The 19088-nt window shown below is 39.7% G+C and overlaps 2 protein-coding genes across 9 annotated transcripts in view; both read left to right on the top strand.

Moving 5' to 3' along the window:
• The window catches only part of LIMS1 (LIM zinc finger domain containing 1), a 61505-nt gene extending 59254 nt beyond the window's left edge, over nt 1-2251 (top strand). For 3 of the 4 annotated variants that reach the window (XM_084306133.1, XM_084306132.1, XM_084306130.1), the window contains exons 10-11: nt 174-365; nt 765-893. In XM_084306133.1, coding sequence (XP_084162259.1) covers nt 174-321 — 148 coding nt within the window. In that variant the 3' untranslated portion in view covers nt 322-365; nt 765-893. Of the gene's footprint in view, nt 1-173; nt 366-764 lie in introns of all 4 variants that reach the window. The other variant, XM_084306131.1, reaches the window with a different exon arrangement.
• Nucleotides 2252-4888: 2637 nt separating this feature from the next.
• Nucleotides 4889-19088, top strand: part of RGPD4 (RANBP2 like and GRIP domain containing 4) — a 31642-nt gene continuing 17442 nt past the window's right edge. For 4 of the 5 annotated variants that reach the window (XM_084301042.1, XM_084301040.1, XM_084301041.1 and 1 more), the window contains exons 1-19: nt 4889-5125; nt 7020-7087; nt 7576-7687; nt 8663-8815; nt 9697-9927; nt 10306-10451; nt 11797-11989; nt 12524-12614; nt 13485-13694; nt 14944-15122; nt 15214-15389; nt 15672-15795; nt 16157-16318; nt 16717-16854; nt 16938-17084; nt 17556-17738; nt 17825-17908; nt 18397-18535; nt 18700-18797. In XM_084301042.1, the coding sequence (XP_084157168.1) occupies nt 5051-5125; nt 7020-7087; nt 7576-7687; nt 8663-8815; nt 9697-9927; nt 10306-10451; nt 11797-11989; nt 12524-12614; nt 13485-13694; nt 14944-15122; nt 15214-15389; nt 15672-15795; nt 16157-16318; nt 16717-16854; nt 16938-17084; nt 17556-17738; nt 17825-17908; nt 18397-18535; nt 18700-18797 (2709 nt within the window). In that variant the 5' untranslated portion in view covers nt 4889-5050. Of the gene's footprint in view, nt 5126-7019; nt 7088-7575; nt 7688-8662; nt 8816-9696; nt 9928-10305; nt 10452-11796; nt 11990-12523; nt 12615-13484; nt 13695-14943; nt 15123-15213; nt 15390-15671; nt 15796-16156; nt 16319-16716; nt 16855-16937; nt 17085-17555; nt 17739-17824; nt 17909-18396; nt 18536-18699; nt 18798-19088 lie in introns of those variants that run through there. The other variant, XM_084301043.1, reaches the window with a different exon arrangement.

Raw genomic sequence — 19088 nt, 5'->3', positions numbered from 1 at the left:
CTGTTATGGTACAAAAAACATAGGATCAGCACTGAGAAAATTGTGCCTTTCTTCCTCTAGCTCCATTTACTAATTCACATCTTTTTCAGCTGTCTGTTCAGTTCTTCCTCCAGTTAAGTCTTCTTAACTCTCCTCCTTTTCTGTCCCTTTATTTTTTCTGTTTAACTCCAAAGGGATAAGTTTGTTGAAATTGATCTAAAACCTGTCTGCAAACATTGTTATGAGAAAATGCCAGATGAATTTAAGCGACGCCTTGCCAAACGGGAACGTGAAGCGAAGGATAAAGAGAAGCAGAAAAAGAAAAAGCCAATCTGTCTGTAAACTTTTTTTCCTTCTCACCACCACCTCTGCTCCTTTCTTCTTTGGTTAGTGCTAAGGATGCTTTTATTTAAAATTTTTGCATGCATTCATGGCAATCAAAACCAAAATATTTTTAACACAACTGCAACTCGAAATAATGTTATTTCATTATCTTAGTCTGCCTTGCTCTACAATGAGATTAGAAAGGCCTTGTAAGTGACACAGCTAATAAATATGGACACTTGGGAAAAGGCTGCATAACTCACATGCAGTACTGTAATTACTGTCTACAATGTATATAACCTCGTGGCAGTAACTTTGTAGATATGTATAAATTGGAGTTCTAATTTTTTGTCTGTGTATGTGAGCCATGATACTTATTTTTTTCAACATCCTTGCCATTAAAAAAGTCTTTTTTTCTTTTTTCTTTTTCTTTTTTTTTTTTTTTTGCCTTGTCATTTTAGGAATAAATTCGTTGAATTTGATATGAAGCCTGTCTGCAAAAAGTGCTATGAGAAGTTTCCTCTAGAGCTGAAGAAAAGACTGAAGAAACTAGCTGAAACTTTGGGAAGGAAGTGAAGACTTTTCTGCTCTCCCTGTTCTTTATGGAAACGTTATACATACTACTCATGGGGAGGGACTTTGAGGCTGCAATCAGATAATAGATTATGATGCATGCCTTTTAATCAAATTGAGATATTTTGAAAATTTCCATTCTCTATACATGTACATGTATACTTAGTTGTTGGTAAGTAGACCACACTTACAGACTAAATTAAATATCAACTCACCTGAAAGGTTTCTGACCCTGATAATGCCGTTGAATTGGTACAAGTCCACCACTGTGCACAGTAGTCTCTGTGGAATTTTAGATAGAGAATATGCTTGTGAATACCTGCAAAGACACACTTTGCAAATGTGTCCAACGTTACGGACACATAGTGTCATTTATATTAATGAAAGTATTGATGTGCAGATTAAGCATGAATATAAAACTTCAAGTGTCTAGGGCAAGAAACCAAACATACCTCACTTCATGGGAAAAAAAAACAAAAACAAAAACAAAAATACGCCCAGATTTCAGGTCAAATAGTCTCATTAAGGAGCCTGGTTTCAGATGGTTTGAAAAGTATCTTATTTCTAGATACAGTTACTGTACAAATGACCTGCTTCTGATTGTGCTTACATGATGAATCTGTACATCAGACTTAGCATGAAATATCTGTATGAAGTCTATATTCCTACTGCAAGAAATGAGCATACTCAGAACTACTTGAATTTTGCTATATTCCATTCAGAGTAACACATTAACTTTTATATATGCTTTTGCATTTTATTTACTTTTTGTGCCTTATTCTGCTGGACCATACATAACAGTGTTCCATTAAATATATATATATAGTTTTATTTTTATTTCATATTTTTATGCAGAAACTATATACAAGGTATTTTCAAAAGATAACATACTTTGCCTTAATTATTCAGGATGCAAGAGGAATTTTGTTACAAATGTGAACACCTGAGGTTTAAATTTAGCTTCTTAGCCTTCTTTAACTTCTAGAACAGTAATGGAAATGCATATTTCAATTAACTGGCAATATTACTTTTACACTGTGAGTGTAAATATATGTGGTTTGATCCTACTAGGATCTATTTCTTTAGTCATCCTCAAGAACTGAGTTCACAAGTCATCAGAATTCCTTATAACATACACCTGATTGTTTTATACCGTTGACTTCTGTTCGTGCACACCTGTTTTATTTTTCCCTTTTCTATTGAAAATGCAGTTACTCAGGAATTCCTGATGGTACTGTGTTACCAAGTACACGTGTTTGTTTTTTTTCTTTTTCATACTAGTGACTTACACAGATTTTATGTAATTACATCATAGCAAGCAAAATTTCCTTTCCTGTTTATGGAGAACTGGTTGCTTCAAAACATCTTTCCAGTGTCATCAATAAAGGCTATGTTATTAACACTTGTATCAGCTCTCTTAAATGAGTGTTTGAGATGGGTGGAAAAGCAGCGAGGCAGCCTTTCTTCCCTATGCTTCTACCTGTGCCTATGTAAATACTTCCTTATCCTGATTTAAAGGAGACATGCACCTAACCTATGTATGCACTTTAGTTTTTAGGTTTAAGAAAGAAACTGCAGTTTGCTTCGTAAGGAACAACTTGGTTCTTCTGGCTGTTTTCTGAATCGGCACAGTTTAGGTTTTCCTAAAGAAAATACCTTGTCTGAGTTTAAAATGCATACCTTCCTACCACATTTTTCTCTCTCCTGTTTTCAATGTAATGCGGCTTTCACCTCAAATATCCAGTTTAGTATTAGGTAAGGTATTTTTTATTGTTATTATTGTATATGTTTATTCAGTGCAGTAACAGTTCTGTAGCTGAATGCAGTCCTTAACTGTGTTCATGACAAGAAGTCCTCTTCCCCCCCCAAAAAAAAAGAGTTTATATAACTAGCCTGATAACACCGTTGGGATTTCGGACTGTGCCATGGGTTCAGGAGACCATTCTCAGCAATACTTCCTTTAAATTGTAATTCAGTTCTTCTAGGTTTTTTACACTCCACTGACTGTATGCACAGCCCTACTGTGGGTGGAAACAGTCCCTGACCCCGAGAGGCATGGCCTGCCTTGTGTGGTTATATCCCAGAATGTGGCAGCCTTGTTTGCACCTCCTCCAGGCTCCGCAGTAACCCTGTGGCCCAAACACAATGTTTTTTGCTGTGTTTCCACATTCTTGATCATGAAGACTGCGCTATAGTGCAGTAGCACCAAGGTGGTGGTCTATGTGTCAGTAACAGGAGTGTATGTGTTTCAGACCCCACTATGTAGCACTACGAGCATCCAAGGGTTCAGGGGTTCAAAGCCTGCTGCGTCACAGAAATATTTCAGAAGGATGGGGCTGCTACAGGCCAGGTAGTCCAAACATTTGCTCAAGGCAGGTCTAACTTCAAAGCTGCACCAACACTAAAAGTCGTACCCAGCCAAGTTTTGAGTATCTCCAAGGAAGATCTCACAAGCCTCTGTAGGCAATATGTCACAGTGTTTAATCACCCTCCAGGTGTTGGTGGTTTGTTTTTTTTTTCTGTATTCTTATTATTGGAGTCCTGTCTCCAGTGGAGGGTTGCCCAAATTCACACTGCTCCCTCGGGAGTTGTCTTCAGAGTGAACTATCATTGAAATAATACCCATGGATTTTGTCATCAAGAGCATTATTAAAAGCAGTGCAAAACAGGGAGGGAGCTAGCAATTAGACAATTAACCTGGACAATTGCAGGTCTAGTGTTGAAGCTGACTTCCTGGCCTGTCAGCATTATAAATATTTCACATAGCTGGACATGCTTTCTTTAAAGAGGCTGAGTTTATTATTGCTTTTTGAACCGTGACCCCTACGAGGTCTCTCAAAGAAGGCTGTGGGCCTGGGATTTAGGAATGGATGCCTCAGTTTTGCCCCCTTTTTACTGCATGGGATCAATCATGCACGAGGAAGAGAGATTCCTTTTGAAGCTCCTGCTTAGAGTAACAGTAGGGAGCACTTCAGAAAGCCCAATGGATGTAGCTGTAGGGGGAAGGAGCTGAGCCTAAAGCTTTTCTGCCTCCAGCAGTGGCAAATCCTGAGCTCAGTTCCTACCAAGGTATCAAGATGTGCAGTGAGCCAAGATGAGTATGGTCTGGTTGTAAAGTTAGCACTCAGATTCTCCTCTGCACCAGTGCTAAGACTTTTAATCCTCAGCCTGGCAGGTGTTGACAAACTTTGTAATCCTCGTCATTTAAAAAGCAGAGGGAAAAAAATGCTATTTCTTAATTTAAATTAAAACCAATGTGTAAAGAAATCACCATTAATAGGGCTAATAATAAAACAGAGGGTTAACTCTGGCAGGGTGTCAGGTGGCTGCTGCTTACAGAAACAACGTGGATACTTCATTATTTATTTATTTTTTTTAATAAAGGTGGGAGGAGTTGTGGAGATGTTGTCGGTAGTGCTTAGGTACAGCAGGAAACTTGTGCATGTCAGCGGGACGCTAGAGACTGAGGAGGGGATGAATTTTTAACGCAGCCTGCTCGCAGAGATATGACACGACTTGGGGACGGCCCAGTGGCCTCAATTTGACCAAAGTGCCTGGAACTTGCAGAAAAGCGAGAGGGGCACACACCTCCAGCAAGCTGGCTGCTGCTGGGAATTAAGCTGTGGGGCAACCGCCTTACGGCTTAAATAAATAAATAAATAAACAAACAAACAATAATAATTTATATCTCGTGTCTCAAACTTTGCAGCCTGTGCATCTGAAGGGCTGCTCCCAGCTAGTTTCTAAGGGACCCTTTGCAAACTCATTTCCTGAAGCCCTGTCAGGGAGCCCCCAACGGCCGCCCACAACCGGAGCCATAACGGCCGCCCCGCGCATGCGTCATGGCCCCGCCCCGCCCCTCCCCTCACTGTGGCGCCGGCTCCTGCGCATTCGGCGGGGGCGGGGCCGCCGCCGGGCGCCCGCGCTGCGGGGGGCGGAATTTGCGTAAGGCGCGGCGGCTCCTGCGCACCCTCCACTGGGGCGGGCGCCGCAGGGGCGCGCGGGAGCGTGCGCAGTGTGCGTAGCGCGCGCGCTGCGTGCTGCGTGCTGCGTGCGCAGCGTTCCTAAGGCGTGGCCGGCGGCCGGCCGGGAGCGGTTGCGGTTGCGTCGCTGCGCGGCGCGGCGCAGAGCGGGAGCCCGGAGCTCGGCCGGGCTCAGCGCTGCTGCCGTCGCCATGTTGAGGCGCAGCAAGGCCGAGGTGGAGCGCTATGTCGCCTCCGTGCAGGCCGCCGCGCCTTCTCTGAGAGAGGTGAGCGAGGCCTCGCCGCTTCCCTTGGCCGGTGGGGGGGGAGGCGGAGGGGGTCCCGGGGGGGTCCCGGTGGGGTTGGGGATGGGGTGGGGGGGGAGGGGGGGGTCCCGGCGTCGTGAGGGGAGGGTTGGGGCTGCCCCTGCCCCGCGGCGCCTCACGGGGAGGAGGGGGTTTATAGCCGCCTTCAGGTTTCGGTTTCCTTTACGTGTGGGGGTTTCTGGCCGGCCGCTGGCTGAAGCGACAGCGCCGAGGGAGGGGGAGCCGGGGGCGCACAGCCCCGCTCGCTCCCTGTCACCCAGCGGGCCCGGGGGGTGGCAAACGCCAGCCGTGCCCATTATGGCTGGGAAGCGCTCAGCCGACTGATGCAATTCAGCGGGCCCTAATCCTGAGGGATCCCGGCCTGCCCCTCTGAGTTGGTTTTAATCGGCGTGAATGTGCCCGAGCTAACCGTGGTGCGTTAGGGACTGCCTGCAGGGCCTGTGCCTTCCATTTGTGCCTTTCCCAGCAGCAGCAAAGTTGTCCTGTGACTTAGTTTATACGATTTGGGCGCTGTTTAGGCTAGGCAGCGTCAAGTGCGTCGCCGCCGGACTCACAGATACGTTTCCCACAGTTTTGATACTCCCCGGTGGACTCAACAAAAAATATTTCCTCTCCTTTTCTTGTGCTCAAGGCCACCGCGCGCGTTTAGTTTTGACTTTCGAACGATGCTTACAGCTGACTGTGTAGCACAGTCCACCGTGGGAATAGTTACTGGTTTCCTTGTTGTGTTGATTTTGGAGGGAAGGCTGCAAGCGTTTATTTTAAAAGGCTGCAAGCGTTTATTTTGAGGTTGCTTTTCATCCCTGTACACAAGGTGTCAAGCATGAGTCCACTCTGGCATGTCACTGATACCTTGTGATACCTGAAAATATGGACTGAAAACTAGGAGGCCTGCTTTCATTTAAATTCACTTCTTAAAATTTTACATAGATAACTTGGGGGTGGGAGAGGGGTGGGGAGTAGCAATTTGAATGTATTTAGAATGCAGGCAGTTGATTCACGTTTTGCGTCATTAGGCCTAACTATCTCCAGTATTTTGGAGTTCACAGACAAAACCTGCTTTTTTGATCCGATGTTGGGAGCTCAGATTTTAAATACATATTTGAAAATAGCTTCTACCTCGAAGTTTTTGCTGGTGACTTTGTAGTTCTCTAGCTCATTCCTTTGACTCATTTCCTCCTGCCCATGCTTCTCCCATCTTGCCCTCTTGCTTGCTCAGTTTTCTGTTTTGCTTTTTCTCACTTTCGTTTCCTTGTTTTATTCCTCCTTAAATACCTTTCATCTTTCATCCCCGGAACAAGTGTGTTCAAGTTATCTCAGACTGATGACATTAGAAATAAATTACTGTATCGATGCATTTTGTATATAAACTGAGAGTAGGTGGGATTTCTTAGTTGGGGAGAAAGCATTTACCTATATTTAAACAGTTGTATGTGATATGTACTAGAGCAGGACTAAGTAACATCTTTTTGTTTACTCTGTCAGATTTTAGGGATTCTTTTTGCAACATTGTTACATTGGGGGGAAAAAAACAAACTGTACTTTAAATGTAGCAGACTCCCTTCTTCTACACTCTTTAGTCAGAAGTGTTTGTGAAATGTCAGAAGTATTAAGGCTTGTTGCTTGCTTCACCAGTAACCTCAATTTCACATTAGTAGCCTTGGCCAGTTACTGGAAAAACATTGTTTTCCAAATCCCACATCTTTCAAAACCAAACTTTGGGTATGAGGAGCGGACTGGAGCTGATAACTAGTTACCAAATTCAGTCTCTCAAAAGTATCAGGAGGGTCTTCCTATTCAATTACTTTAAAAGTGTTGTACATCTAAATGTGCTTGTTGTGTGTTTTCCTTTCAGAAGTCTTTAAAAGGATTCTTCTTCGCTAAGTTGTATTTTGAAATACAGGAGTATGAACTGGCTAAAAGGTAACACGTGTTGCTGTGTTCTGCTATTCTGTTCTCTAAAGTACATTAGAAAAGCTAAGTGAATATGAAGTAGACTGGAGAAATCAAGATCACTATCATGCTGCTTTACAGTAGCAGTAGATGTGGGTATCAAGTGCTGTTTAAATCTTTATAAAACAGCAACTTAGATAATTAGTTACGTGATATTGAAAAACTTGCTGTTTGAAATGGCTTTTATTCCATTGTATTATGAAGTAATTACAGTTACAGTTTCTTTCTTTTTTTTTTTTTTGTTAACAAATACCAATACTTGCTGGCAAATAAGTAGTGTCTGAACGTAAAAATAACGTTCTGTACTTTAACGTCCAGACCAGTTATCTAGAACCAACCATGTCTGCATTTCCTGTATCACATGTTAAATTCCTGCCCCGGTTCCATGGAGGCTGGGGTTGAGGACACAGGGACTCATATTATTAAGGAATATTGATCCTTTTTTTCCTGCTCCATAGATACATATCGACATACCTGAGTGTACAGCAAAGAGATCCGAAAGCACACAGGTTTCTTGGTCAAATTTATGAAGCTGAGGACAACATAGAAAAAGCTTTTGGATGTTACAAGGTAAGTACTCCACCGACCTCCGATGTCCTGCTTTAATCTATTGTAAAGGGACTTTTAAAATCAATCTGTTCTGGACTTTTCTTAAATGCATAGAAGAAAACATGTTTGTGGAAAAAGTGTAATATGTATGCTTTCTGTTGCCAAAGGTGTATATGACATACTGCAGAGGGGATTCTTCATTTGATGTGTTTTGCTTCATCAGTATTTTTTTTAAGATGATTCTTTTGTGACCTAGACTGGGTCTTTGTGCTACCTGCTACTAAATTCTTTCCATATCATACATTGCCCTTTGGACTAGGGAATTTGACAACAGTCACAGATTCTTAGCAAGGGCTCAGGTGACAGCAGTAATCTAGTTGCTACTGGAAGACTAGACCTAGGGTGTTTTCTAGTTGTTCGTATTTATTGCTTTTTTGGGGGGTTTTGTTTGGGGGGGTGTGAGATGGGGCAGGGCGAACATAATTTACATTTATTTATATGATTGCCCAATGAAAAATTCACCATCAGAATGCCTTTGTTCAGGTTTTGGGGAGGGAGAGGATGTGCTCAAAAGTTTTGCTGCCAATACATCCCAGCTTGTCGTAGTGTGTGACTTAATTATATATTTCTTCAAAAATGTCTATATGGAGTTAGACTAAAGGTACTTAAGAGTCCAGCTGCCTGCGTATAGCTGCTGGTGGGGGCAGAGTAGCTGGCTTCTGCGTTTTTTCCCTTTGAAATTCTTTCTTTTCTGAATTTTTGCTCTTTTGAGTTGCAGCAGATGTATCTGGGTGCTGTAGACTAGTGATGCATTTAGAAACTGAGGTCTTTCTTAACTTACTCAAAAAGGATTTACTAATAGATCTGTCTAATTTGAATACCTGTGTCTTTTCAATGACTGTTGTAATTTTCTTTCCCATTCTGTGTGGATTGCAAGATCAAGTTACCTTTTTTTTCCTGACTTTTTTTCCTGTGTGTGTGCATGGGGAAAACTAGCGTTCTGTGGAGTTGAACCCAACGCAGAAAGATCTGGTACTGAAGATAGCAGAGTTACTGTGCAATAATGACGTCACTGATGAAAGAGCAAAATACTGGGTTGAAAAATCTGCTAAGTTGTTTCCTGGAAGCCCTGCTGTGTACAAGTTGAAGGTAAATGCCAATTTCCAACCTCTGTTCTGTGACGTTAAGAAGCTTCTAGCATCTGACTGGAGGAGCACTTTTCCCGTGTCATCTTCTGTAAAACTTCCTGGCTAAATTATTTTAGAATCTTGAGTATTAAATCTAATGGAATTAATATTCTTTAGATGTAATTCTTCTAGAATTTATTCTATTTTTCTAGATTTAATATTCTTCTATTTAAAGAAATGTTAATTTCTCTGCCATTTGACACTTCTGTCTAGCTTTCAAGAAAACTGCAACTGCAGGCTTTCGTACACTTCTCAAGGTTTCAGGGTTGATAGTCTTCAAAAATGCAGGAAAATCATGTTAGTAGTCACATCCAAGAAGTTAAGACTAGGTAGGCAGTTCTCTATTTATTGTGTGACTGGCAGGAAGGTATCAGGCCTGAGAACTCAGACTTCCTTGCTCTCTATGCTGCTTTTTTGTTTTCTAAATTTGGATTAAATACAGCAGAAAGTAAGGAATGCTCTAACTCTCAATTACTGTGTAAAAGCCTTCAGTCGCACAGTCTCACTTTTGCACAGGTATTAGTTTTGTGTAACACAGCAGCAATGACACTTAGTCTTAAGATGTTTGTTTTAGACAGGCTATTCTGTGGCAGGATATGCTGCCTTTGAACCAAATGGTTTCACAAGCTGAACATACCATCCATAAGAGACATTCTGTTTTTTTTTCCTTATTTTAAATGTTTGAGTGTTTCATTAAGCTTCGTAATAACTGGAAGCTTTTCAGCTTTAATAGTTTAAGTAATGTAGTTTGTGTGGTGGAGGCAAGAGTTGTCTGTTAATGTAGTTGTTGAAAAGGCCCACATGCAAGATGAAATATTAATGCGCTGCCTTCATGTTCAATAGGAGCAGTTGCTGGATTGTAAAGGTGAAGATGGATGGAATCAACTTTTCGACATGATTCAAGCAGAGCTCTATGCAAGACCAGATGATATCTACATTAACATCAGACTAGTTACACTCTACCGCTCAAATAATAGGCTAAGAGATGCTGTTCTCCATTGTCAGGAAGCAAAGAAGAAAATACCTTTGCAGTCAAGCTTGGAATGGTGCTCCTGTGTCATAGAGACATTTGAGGTGTATAATCATATTTTGATATTGTAATTATCTTCCATATCCTTTAAACTGGATAGTTTGTGTCTCTTAGTTCGTTACACTGACAGCTGTTTCGCAAGTGATTTAACTCCTTCAAATGCAAATTAGTGGAACCACTCAAATTACAAAGTACTTCTTTGGAGTTTTCTTCCTAGAGTTAAATGTTACGGAGTTGTTTAGTTTCTAATTTCAGGGACCAAACTGTTCAGGCAAATAGTTCCCTGGAATTTTGCTGTTGAAGAATATCTCAGTAGTGGAAATAGATTACGCAGTAAATGATAATGATTTGTTTTGGAGAAGTACTGTCTTTGCCTTTATGGAAGGATGACTGTTCCTTATCCTCTGAACCTTCTTCTTTAGGAATACCTGGAATCTGTACAAGACTTGGAGTCTGATAAAAGTAATTGGAAAACTATCAAGAAGGATCATCTGCTGGCCTATTGCAGCTTTCTTAAAGTGACGCTATCTTCTAGAGACATGCAAGAATGCAGAAGTGCATTCGAAAGGTATTGTTTTAACTTCTCTGTATTTAAAGCAAAACAAAACTATGAATTGCATGTATTTTTCTAGGTTGCAAAACAAGCTTCAATTTCATTGTGTAACCAGTTTGTGGATGGTAGAGGAGACTCTGTTTTAGAATAAAGAAAGGTTCCTAATAGGCTTGAGCCCCAAGCCATAAGTCTTGTTTGAGTAGTCAGCCCATAACCATGAGGAAGACTCAATATTATCTTGGGTCAATTACCTTCTTGCCCTTCAGTAAGAGAATGTTCTGTACCTCAGCAACTGTCTCATTAAAATTTCCCAGATGCTTGTGTATCAGCTTTGTCCTGGTCAAGTTAACACAATACGTGCTGGAATAATTAAAAACTTAAGGTATATAATATAATTGGAAGGGAGGAAGCTGCCTGCAGTAAGAACATTCACCTTCAGAGAAAACTGGATAGTGTTTCAGGGCTAGCTGGTTTCAAGGCATATCGTCTGTGTCACAGGTGAAGTAGTATAAAACAACATTTGTAGCCAATTTGTTGATGAAGAGCTATGTTCCCTTAGATCTACGTTCTCTTCTTTCTGTTACCTTCTCTGGAGATGTTCAAGACCCATCTGGATGTCTACCTGTGCAATTTGCTCTAGGGAAATCTGCTTTGGCAGTGGGGTTGGACCCAATGATCTCTCAAGGTCCCTTCCAACCCCTACAGTTCTGTGATTCCCTTTCTCACTAACTTCTATTGTCATAGCTTTGTTCCTTGCTTAGGTGATGATTGTTACCTTTTTTTAAAAAAAAAAAAAACAAAAACAAACAAAAACAAACAAACAATGTTCTTCGGTCTGCTCTTCTTGAATGAGTATATGAAGCAATACAGGTAATGGTTGAGGAATAGGTAATGTCCAAAGACATTTTCATTTCTCCCCCCCCCCAACGTTGACCATAAACATGTAGTCGTTCTTCTAACATTTCCTTAGAGTCCTTCAAGGTACTTAGATCTGAAGCACTTCTGGATCGTGGCAATGTTAACAGCTATTATAGTTTTGTTAGGTTACTGAAAGGGTGTGTTGACTGTTTATTGGAAAGCTGCTCCTGAGTGGAGATTATTTACTGGCCTGCAGCTCTTTAGATTGCTGCAGTACCTCTTATTTGGAAGAACTGGTCTAACTGTATTTTGGTCTGTCCTTTTGGTAAGTGAAGTGAATTTTACTTCAACAAGCAAAGCTGAGAGCTTTAGGAGTTTGAGACAGTTACTCTGCCTTCTAGTTAACTCGAGTTACTTGATTCACAGTTAAATAACACCGACCCAAATCATGCTATAGCTTTTACCAGGACTTTGCTCAGATTGAGTCTTTTCTATGTTTTAGCCTTGATCGTGTGCTTCACTCAGTGAAAACCTATGTGAATGGGACTGACGAGTTATCTCGTACCTTCATTGAAATGAAAGGACAGTTATACATGTATGCAGGAACCTTGCTACTGAAAATGGCTCAGGAGAATGAGGCACAGTGGAGAGAGGCGTGTGAACTGGCAGCATTGTGTTACTTGATAAGTTTCCAGGTAAGTTGTTTTTTAGTGTATGCCTTTAGTTGATGCGGTTCTTGGAATGCTCTGTTAAACATCTGTATTCTGAAAATTAATTAGTGTTTGTAAGACTCCCTCCTCACCAAATCTTATTATTCCACAATTCTTTAAAAGATTTCAAGTGATATCACTAGAATAAAAGTGTATCGTCAACTGTGCTTTTCTTGTCAAAAGTAAATTGACTCTTAAAGGCTAATGAGTGTATTTTCTGCAGTCTGTTCTTTTCTGCAATACAGCTGAAAACATAATGAATAGTAAGCTTATTGGTGTAAGGAGGGAAGAAGATGAACTGAGTAACTCCCATATTCTTGCTTAGACAGCAGAACTAAAAAAGTGTGCTATTTGCAATAGATGCATTTGTCCACCTCATATATTTCCAAGGATATGTTATATAGTACCTTCAGAATTGGTGCGTTTTTCTTATTTTTTTTGTGCTTGTTTCCTAACTTTTGAGACTAATTTAAGTGATCTGCTTTGTATAGTAAAGAAGCTATAACAATTCTTCACCAGGTTCCTAAACCAAAGTCAAAACTAATAAAAGGGGAGCATACTGGACAAGATACGCTGGAAATGTTGGCCTGTGATCGGAAAAGCCAGTCTGGTAATGAAAAATAATTAAAATCCCTTAGTTCCATTTTAGTCTTATGAATAGCTACTTTAAGAATCAAGTGACTCTTGTTAAAGAATACACGTTGTGTCTTGAAAAACGCAGTAATACTCTCTGGATTCTGACTACATATAAAATGCAAAATAGTAGTTTGATCCTGACATCTAATGTTTTCTTCCTCCTCTTCAGCATGGTGGCAGACTTCATTCTTTCTTTTCAAGTGAGCTTTTTCTTTTTATCTCCAGGACACTAAAGTAGAATTGAACTTTTTAGCATTTCCTAATCTGAAAATGGCTTCTGCCTGCTGGTTCTATTTTACAAGTATTGTTAGCCCAAGCATAAAAGAAAATACTACTGTTTCTCTGTCCTTTCCATCCCCTTATTTGTTCATCAGGGTTGCTGTTTCTATTGCTAAGCTTAGGCAGGCTTTCAATCTACATGCTCTATAGCCCCTAGATGAAAACAAACGAGAAAAAAAAAACAACAGAACAGTAGACATCAGGTTGAATTGTTCCAGAATGGATTTTGATAAGATCAACTCCGACTTGTATTATAGCTACTTATTTTGAATACAGTTGCAATGCCCCTAGAACAATAATTAAAAAAAAAAAAAAAAAAAACACTCTGTAATTCCAGTTCTCCAGGAAAACCAATGCCTTGGGACTGGTGTCACTAAAGGCTTAGAAAGCCTATGTGCTGAAACACTGACCTAATTACAGAGAGGATGTAACTTACCAGTTTGTGAGTTTCATAAGGGGAAATCTTGATTCTCAGCCTCCAGTAGCAAGAACAGCCCACTGTATCAAATGTTACTTTCCTTAATGAAGTTCACTCTTTTATCTATGTGATGTTTTTGTTTTCTAGGCCATATGCTGCTGAAATTGAGCCATGGCAAGGAAGACTTCCTGAAAGAGGTAGTGGAATCTTTGGCAAACAAAAGTGGTTCATCTACACTGTTTGATCATCTCTTCAAGAGTGGGGTTTCCAGAGAGAGGTCTTTCCTTGGTACAGAGGATATCGGAAATATCAGTACACAAGCACCAGTGCAAGTGGAACTTCATAAATATGATGTTGGTAAGAGGTGTTACTCTCTGAAACTCAGCATAAACATGACTGTCTGTACCAGAGGTTCTTCTAGAAATACTTCGTATTGCAGTAAGAGACAGATAGCAACACTGAACAGCTAGTATGGCCCTAATCACTCCAAAAGAGTGATATGTAAGGAGTTTCAATTTATGCTGTAACATGTTGCTGAGAAGCAGTATTGTTATGCTTGGTTCTTAAGAATCTGTCACATACTTCCCTACTTCTATCCTTTCTGTGTTCTCTAGTTTGTTCTGATCCATTTTCATTTGCTGCTGCCTGTTTAGCTTTGTGTTTGGACATCGGTAAGCGTCAATGGGAAGGCAGGTCTGTCTTCCTATGTGACCTATGAATACAGGCTTATGAGCACCAAAAAAAAGTAACTTTAGGAGGAGTTGCAAACTAGTAAAAACTTCTCATTTTTTGAACTTGACTTGATGATGAAGTCTGGCTTTGAATTTTGGTGTAATAAGGTTAGAGTACTAGTAGTTTTTTTTACCTGGCTGATAATTTTTATTAACTTTTAGGCTGTTAAATCTGTTGTGCATACTACCTAACTCTCTTAGGTAATTTTAGATAATAAGGCTTACAGTCCTTTATCTTAAATAACTAAAAGCTTATACTACCACAACCTCTCATAAGCAGTTTATTTATGGTATTTTTTGTTATGTATTTTAAAACAACGAAAGTCTGTGTGTATTGCATGCAGCCTACAGATTTTCCCTGATAAGGAAATAAGTGCAAAAACATAATTGCCAAAAAAAGTCTGGCTTTAAGTTAGAAACTGTGTTCAAGTTATTTTAACATTGCTGAAGATAGAGATTTCACGAGCATTACAGAACTAGAAAAACTGCAGTACTCCTGTTTAATACATTAGTTTAATCTGCTGCCTCAAAATGAAGAGGCTAAAATTTAAAATCCTTATGCATTTCAGTGGAAATGTTATCTCCATAATACACTTAGCTTGTGCACTCCATGAAGTGGATGCTGCTTCTTCAGAAGATATTTATATAATATAAATAGATGCCGAAATCACTTCATGCTACATCTTATTTTTAAAATGCTTATTTCCAGCTTAGATGGAGGCAAAAAGATGGGAAGAGACTGCTAGGAAGCTCCTTCAGTGTGATATATATACTAAAACTCTACTTTTCATTTAAAGAAATCTGGCTTCAATCAGATACAAGTCTTCCTAATTAGGATGCAGGTATTAACTTCCTACAACTTTGTTTTTGCATAGGTGCCGTTCGAATGCACAATGGTAGTCTCCAGCACCTCGTGTGGCTTTGTTTGCAGTGGACCTTGATGTCAGCATTACCCCCAGTGCGCAGATGGCTAAAACAAATTTTTCACTTGCCCCAAGAAACATCAAGACTAGAGACAGATGCTCCTGAATCCATTTGCCTGTTAGACCTTGAAGTAAGTAAATTTTCCCAGTTCTTAGATGTACTATGCAGTTTAAGAGTTTCTGTTATTTAATACCTTTTATCTTTTAATTTTACAAAAATAGGTATTTTTGCTTGGAGTGGTATTCACTAGCAACTTACAATTGCAAGAGAAGTTTAACGCTCGCTACAGTGCACATCAGCCTCAGTTCTTGCCATTGCCAGTGTGCAAACAGCTCTATACTGAAAAGCAAAGAGCCTGGTGGGATGCTGTTCGTACTCTTACGCAGAGAAAAACAATGTAAGGCTTTTTAAGGTTGGAAATATCCAAAACCGGGGTTTTAGTAGCTTCTGCAAGGGTATCATGAATTGATCCCCATAGATTATGTGTAAAATTAAATTCATTTTTCTTGATGTATTTTGGACATTGAAGTCTTACTGCTGGAGGGGCTTGAGACACTTAAGAACTTCCTAAAAATGGGGTTTTAATTTCTAATAATGCATTTCTAAGCTAGATGTAGGTTAGGACTAAAACAGAGAAAATAAGGAACACTAATTGTGGAATATTTCTTTTGATATGCAGACCAGGAACAGCAGTAAAACTGAGGCTTGTAGTACAGCATGGAATAAGTACTCTGCGAGCACTGGACAAACATGGCCTTCAACCTGCCTTAATTATACATTGGGCAAAAACACTGCAAAAAACCGTAAGCTAAGATTATTTTAAAATATGTATAACATGATGTGTTTTTTCTCTTCTTCTGTGAACTAAACAGTAAATAAAATCAGATGAGAGAACTGTGGTTAATTTTATCAGTTAAGTTAGTTGCTCTAGTCACCCTAGTGAGTTCTCTCTCCCTCAGTACTCTCTTAATACTACTTTTAACTGTAGTGCTATTTTCTACCAGTATGTTGCTTTACGTAGTTCTGTGGAGAGGTCCCCTGAAGTTTATCACAAGTATTAGAGAAGATAATTAGTATCTTACTGGTTCAGAGAACAATATGTATGAATAGCATTGGGTTTGAATTTGTTGAGGTGACCTGCCTTTATTCCCTGTTCTTCAACAGGGCATTAGCCTTAACTCCTTTTATGACCAAAAGGAGTACATTGGACGAAGTGTTTACTACTGGAAGAGAGTCTTGCTTATGCTGGAAACAGTCAAAAAGAAGAGAAGTATTCCTGAACCTACTGAACCTCTCTTCAAACATTTCCATAGCATTGACATTCAGGTACAGATTGATTAATCTAAAATTGAAGTAAGAGGGGTTATATCACAAAAATCTTAATGTATATCTATGTATAAGTGTGTATATGTACGTTGGTTGGGGTTTTCTTGCCTTCTATAGCTCTGTGGTGTTACTAACAGTGATATTTGGTAGTAAGTGCATGTCTGATAAAGGCAGGGGAATCTTTCCTTATAACTTTATTTCTAGTTTTAAAACTATTTGATTGGAAGCCTCTGAACTCCCTTAGTACCAACTTCCTTTTAAAAGTGTTTTCCTTGTATTACAGGAATAAAAAATTAGTAATATCGTTAACCTCCACCTGCCCGATTATTTAGTGGATGTTCACATGCACTTTCTGTTCCAAGTATTGAGTTAGGTATGACTCATGTTTTGCTTTGTAGGTCTCGCAGGTTACAGTCTATGAAGAAGAGGCACGTATAGCATTTGCAACGTTGGATGCAGTTGATGGCAGAACTGATGATGCTTTGTTAGCATTTGAAGCTATTAAGAATCCAGTTTCATACTGGAATCTTGCTATAGTAAGTTCATAAACTTCATTACCTGCAAATGCTTTTTCTTCACTTGCAATCTGGCTGATTCTAATTAACATGCATACTCTTAGATCTTCCAAAGAAAGGCAGAGGAGATTGAGAATGGTGCCATGTTGCCAGAAGAACAAGAAGAACACAAAGCTTATCTTCTTAAAAGCAAGCGTTATCTAATGAAGATCTTAGATGAAAGCTCCTCAGATATGTCAGTAGCTGAGAAAGTAAGTACTTCTTGCCTAAAAGCTTGTTCTGAGAGATGCATTGGTTTATCTTACTATTTTAAAATGAAACCATTTGCCTTCAAGTCAGATTTTTTAGACCAGATTTTACTTAAAGGCAAGTTAAACTTACTTTTTCTCATGTGATAAGTAACCCGCATAACACTAGTGGGCTAGCAGATTCTGGCAAACTTCTGTAAGATACCAGATCATGCAGTACTCTGTGGTTGACAGCTTCTTTGCCAACAAATAGCTTTTGCCTGTTATTTTCTTGCAGAGGTTAATAGTTTCCAAATAAAATCAAAGCTTGTGTGAATTGTTCTGCTATATTAACTTTAATAGATTTAGAGCTTTGCTGAGAAAACAGTGTTTCTGTAATGAAAACCTTGTGAATTGTTCAACCAGAGATCAAAACGTAGTCTCCTCCTCTGAGGAAGAATGCAATCATGGTTTGCATTTCAAATAACTTTCTAGCTGCCGGTATCTGTTGAAACCGTGAGGGAAATGTTGGATGCAGTGACTCAGGAACTCGGAGAGAATGATGAAGAGGGAAGTCTTGCCTTCGGAAATGATCTGTCACCAGCTATAGAATCAGAAGTGAAACATTCCACTCCATTGTCTGATAAGTTCTCTGTCTCACCGACTAAGAGCTACAAGGTACATTAGCCAGATATTATTTTAGGGAAGTGTTAGATTTGAATAAAAATTCAAAAGGTTAAATGAACTTTTCTTCCACTCCCCAGTTTTCTCCTAAAACTCCCCCTCAGTGGGCAGAAGATCACAGATCTATACTCCAAATGATCTGTCAGCAAGTGGAAGCTTTAAAGGTAAACAACTTTGTCGCCACGTTCAATGCAGATCAGCTCATCTTTTTGTTATAGTAAGGACTCAGTGATCCTAGCATGAACTAATGCTTGCTTGCTAGGCCACCACGTAACTCAGTGACAATATCTTCTGTAAACATCTACCTAAAATGAGTGCAAGAGTAAAACTTGTTGCCTAAAAACCCTGATTTGGGACTCAGTTAGGGGTATGGAGGCAAACCTTCCAAAGACTGTGTGTGCAGAAAGTTCTTCTCTCATCAGCTTGGGTATCATCCAGTTGGTTCTGGGATTTTTGTTTCTGGCTTTAGAAAACACTCCCAGCATATTGTATAGCATAAACAGATCTTGGATTATTCCAGCAGCCACCTCTTGATTTTTTTTTCAGAACTTGAACATGATTGTAATTAGTGTAGGTATTGCTCCTTATGCTTTCTTCTACAAGTGCCTGTATATGCAGTTACATTCTCTTAATCGAAACATTGTCTTAATAGAATGAGATGCAAAAAATGAAACTCAGTAATTCCAACTCGAATGTGTCATCTCATCGGTGGCCTGGTGAAAGCTATGGAGCAGACTCTATGTCAGATAGCTATCAGAGAGCACAAAATCTTCATGAAGCTCCATTAACAGGTAAGTTGTTGCTGATTTTTTAATTAAACACTTAGCTAAACTGAGGTAGACTTGATAAAATATAGCAGAAATGTTTTAAGGTTCACAACTAAAACTGATCTCTGGGGAAAATCCATTCAAAACAACTGAATCTGGATATAACCTCTTCTGGTGTTCATTTTCAGTTGCTACTACTGGCCCATCCGTTTACTATAGCCAGTCACCTGCCTATAACTCTCAGTACCTTCTCAGAACTGCTGCAACCAATGTAACACCAACAAAGGTAAGGATGAATGTATTCATTCAAGCTGTTCCTACTGGTCTACAGAAAAGAGTGATTTTGATTGTTTTGAATGACTGCTTGTAGCTGAATGTAACTATATTCCGTGGATAGCATTTGTTAAAATGGAGGTAGCTGATGATTGATCTTTCTGCTTTTTCTTTAATGTGGGGCTCAGGCAGAGCGGCTGGCAAAACAGGTCTGTAAATGTGCTAATGCGTGTCCCCTGCTGGGTACGTGTGATGGCATTTAAGTTTTTTCCCAAAAGTAATATAGGAAAGGAGCATTTTGCTT

This window comes from Netta rufina (genome assembly GCF_964035555.1).
Source record: "Netta rufina genome assembly, chromosome: 1".
Classification (NCBI taxonomy): domain Eukaryota; kingdom Metazoa; phylum Chordata; class Aves; order Anseriformes; family Anatidae; genus Netta; species Netta rufina.
Note: the sequence above shows the minus strand (reverse complement) of the source record. Positions and strands in the feature narration are given on the sequence as shown.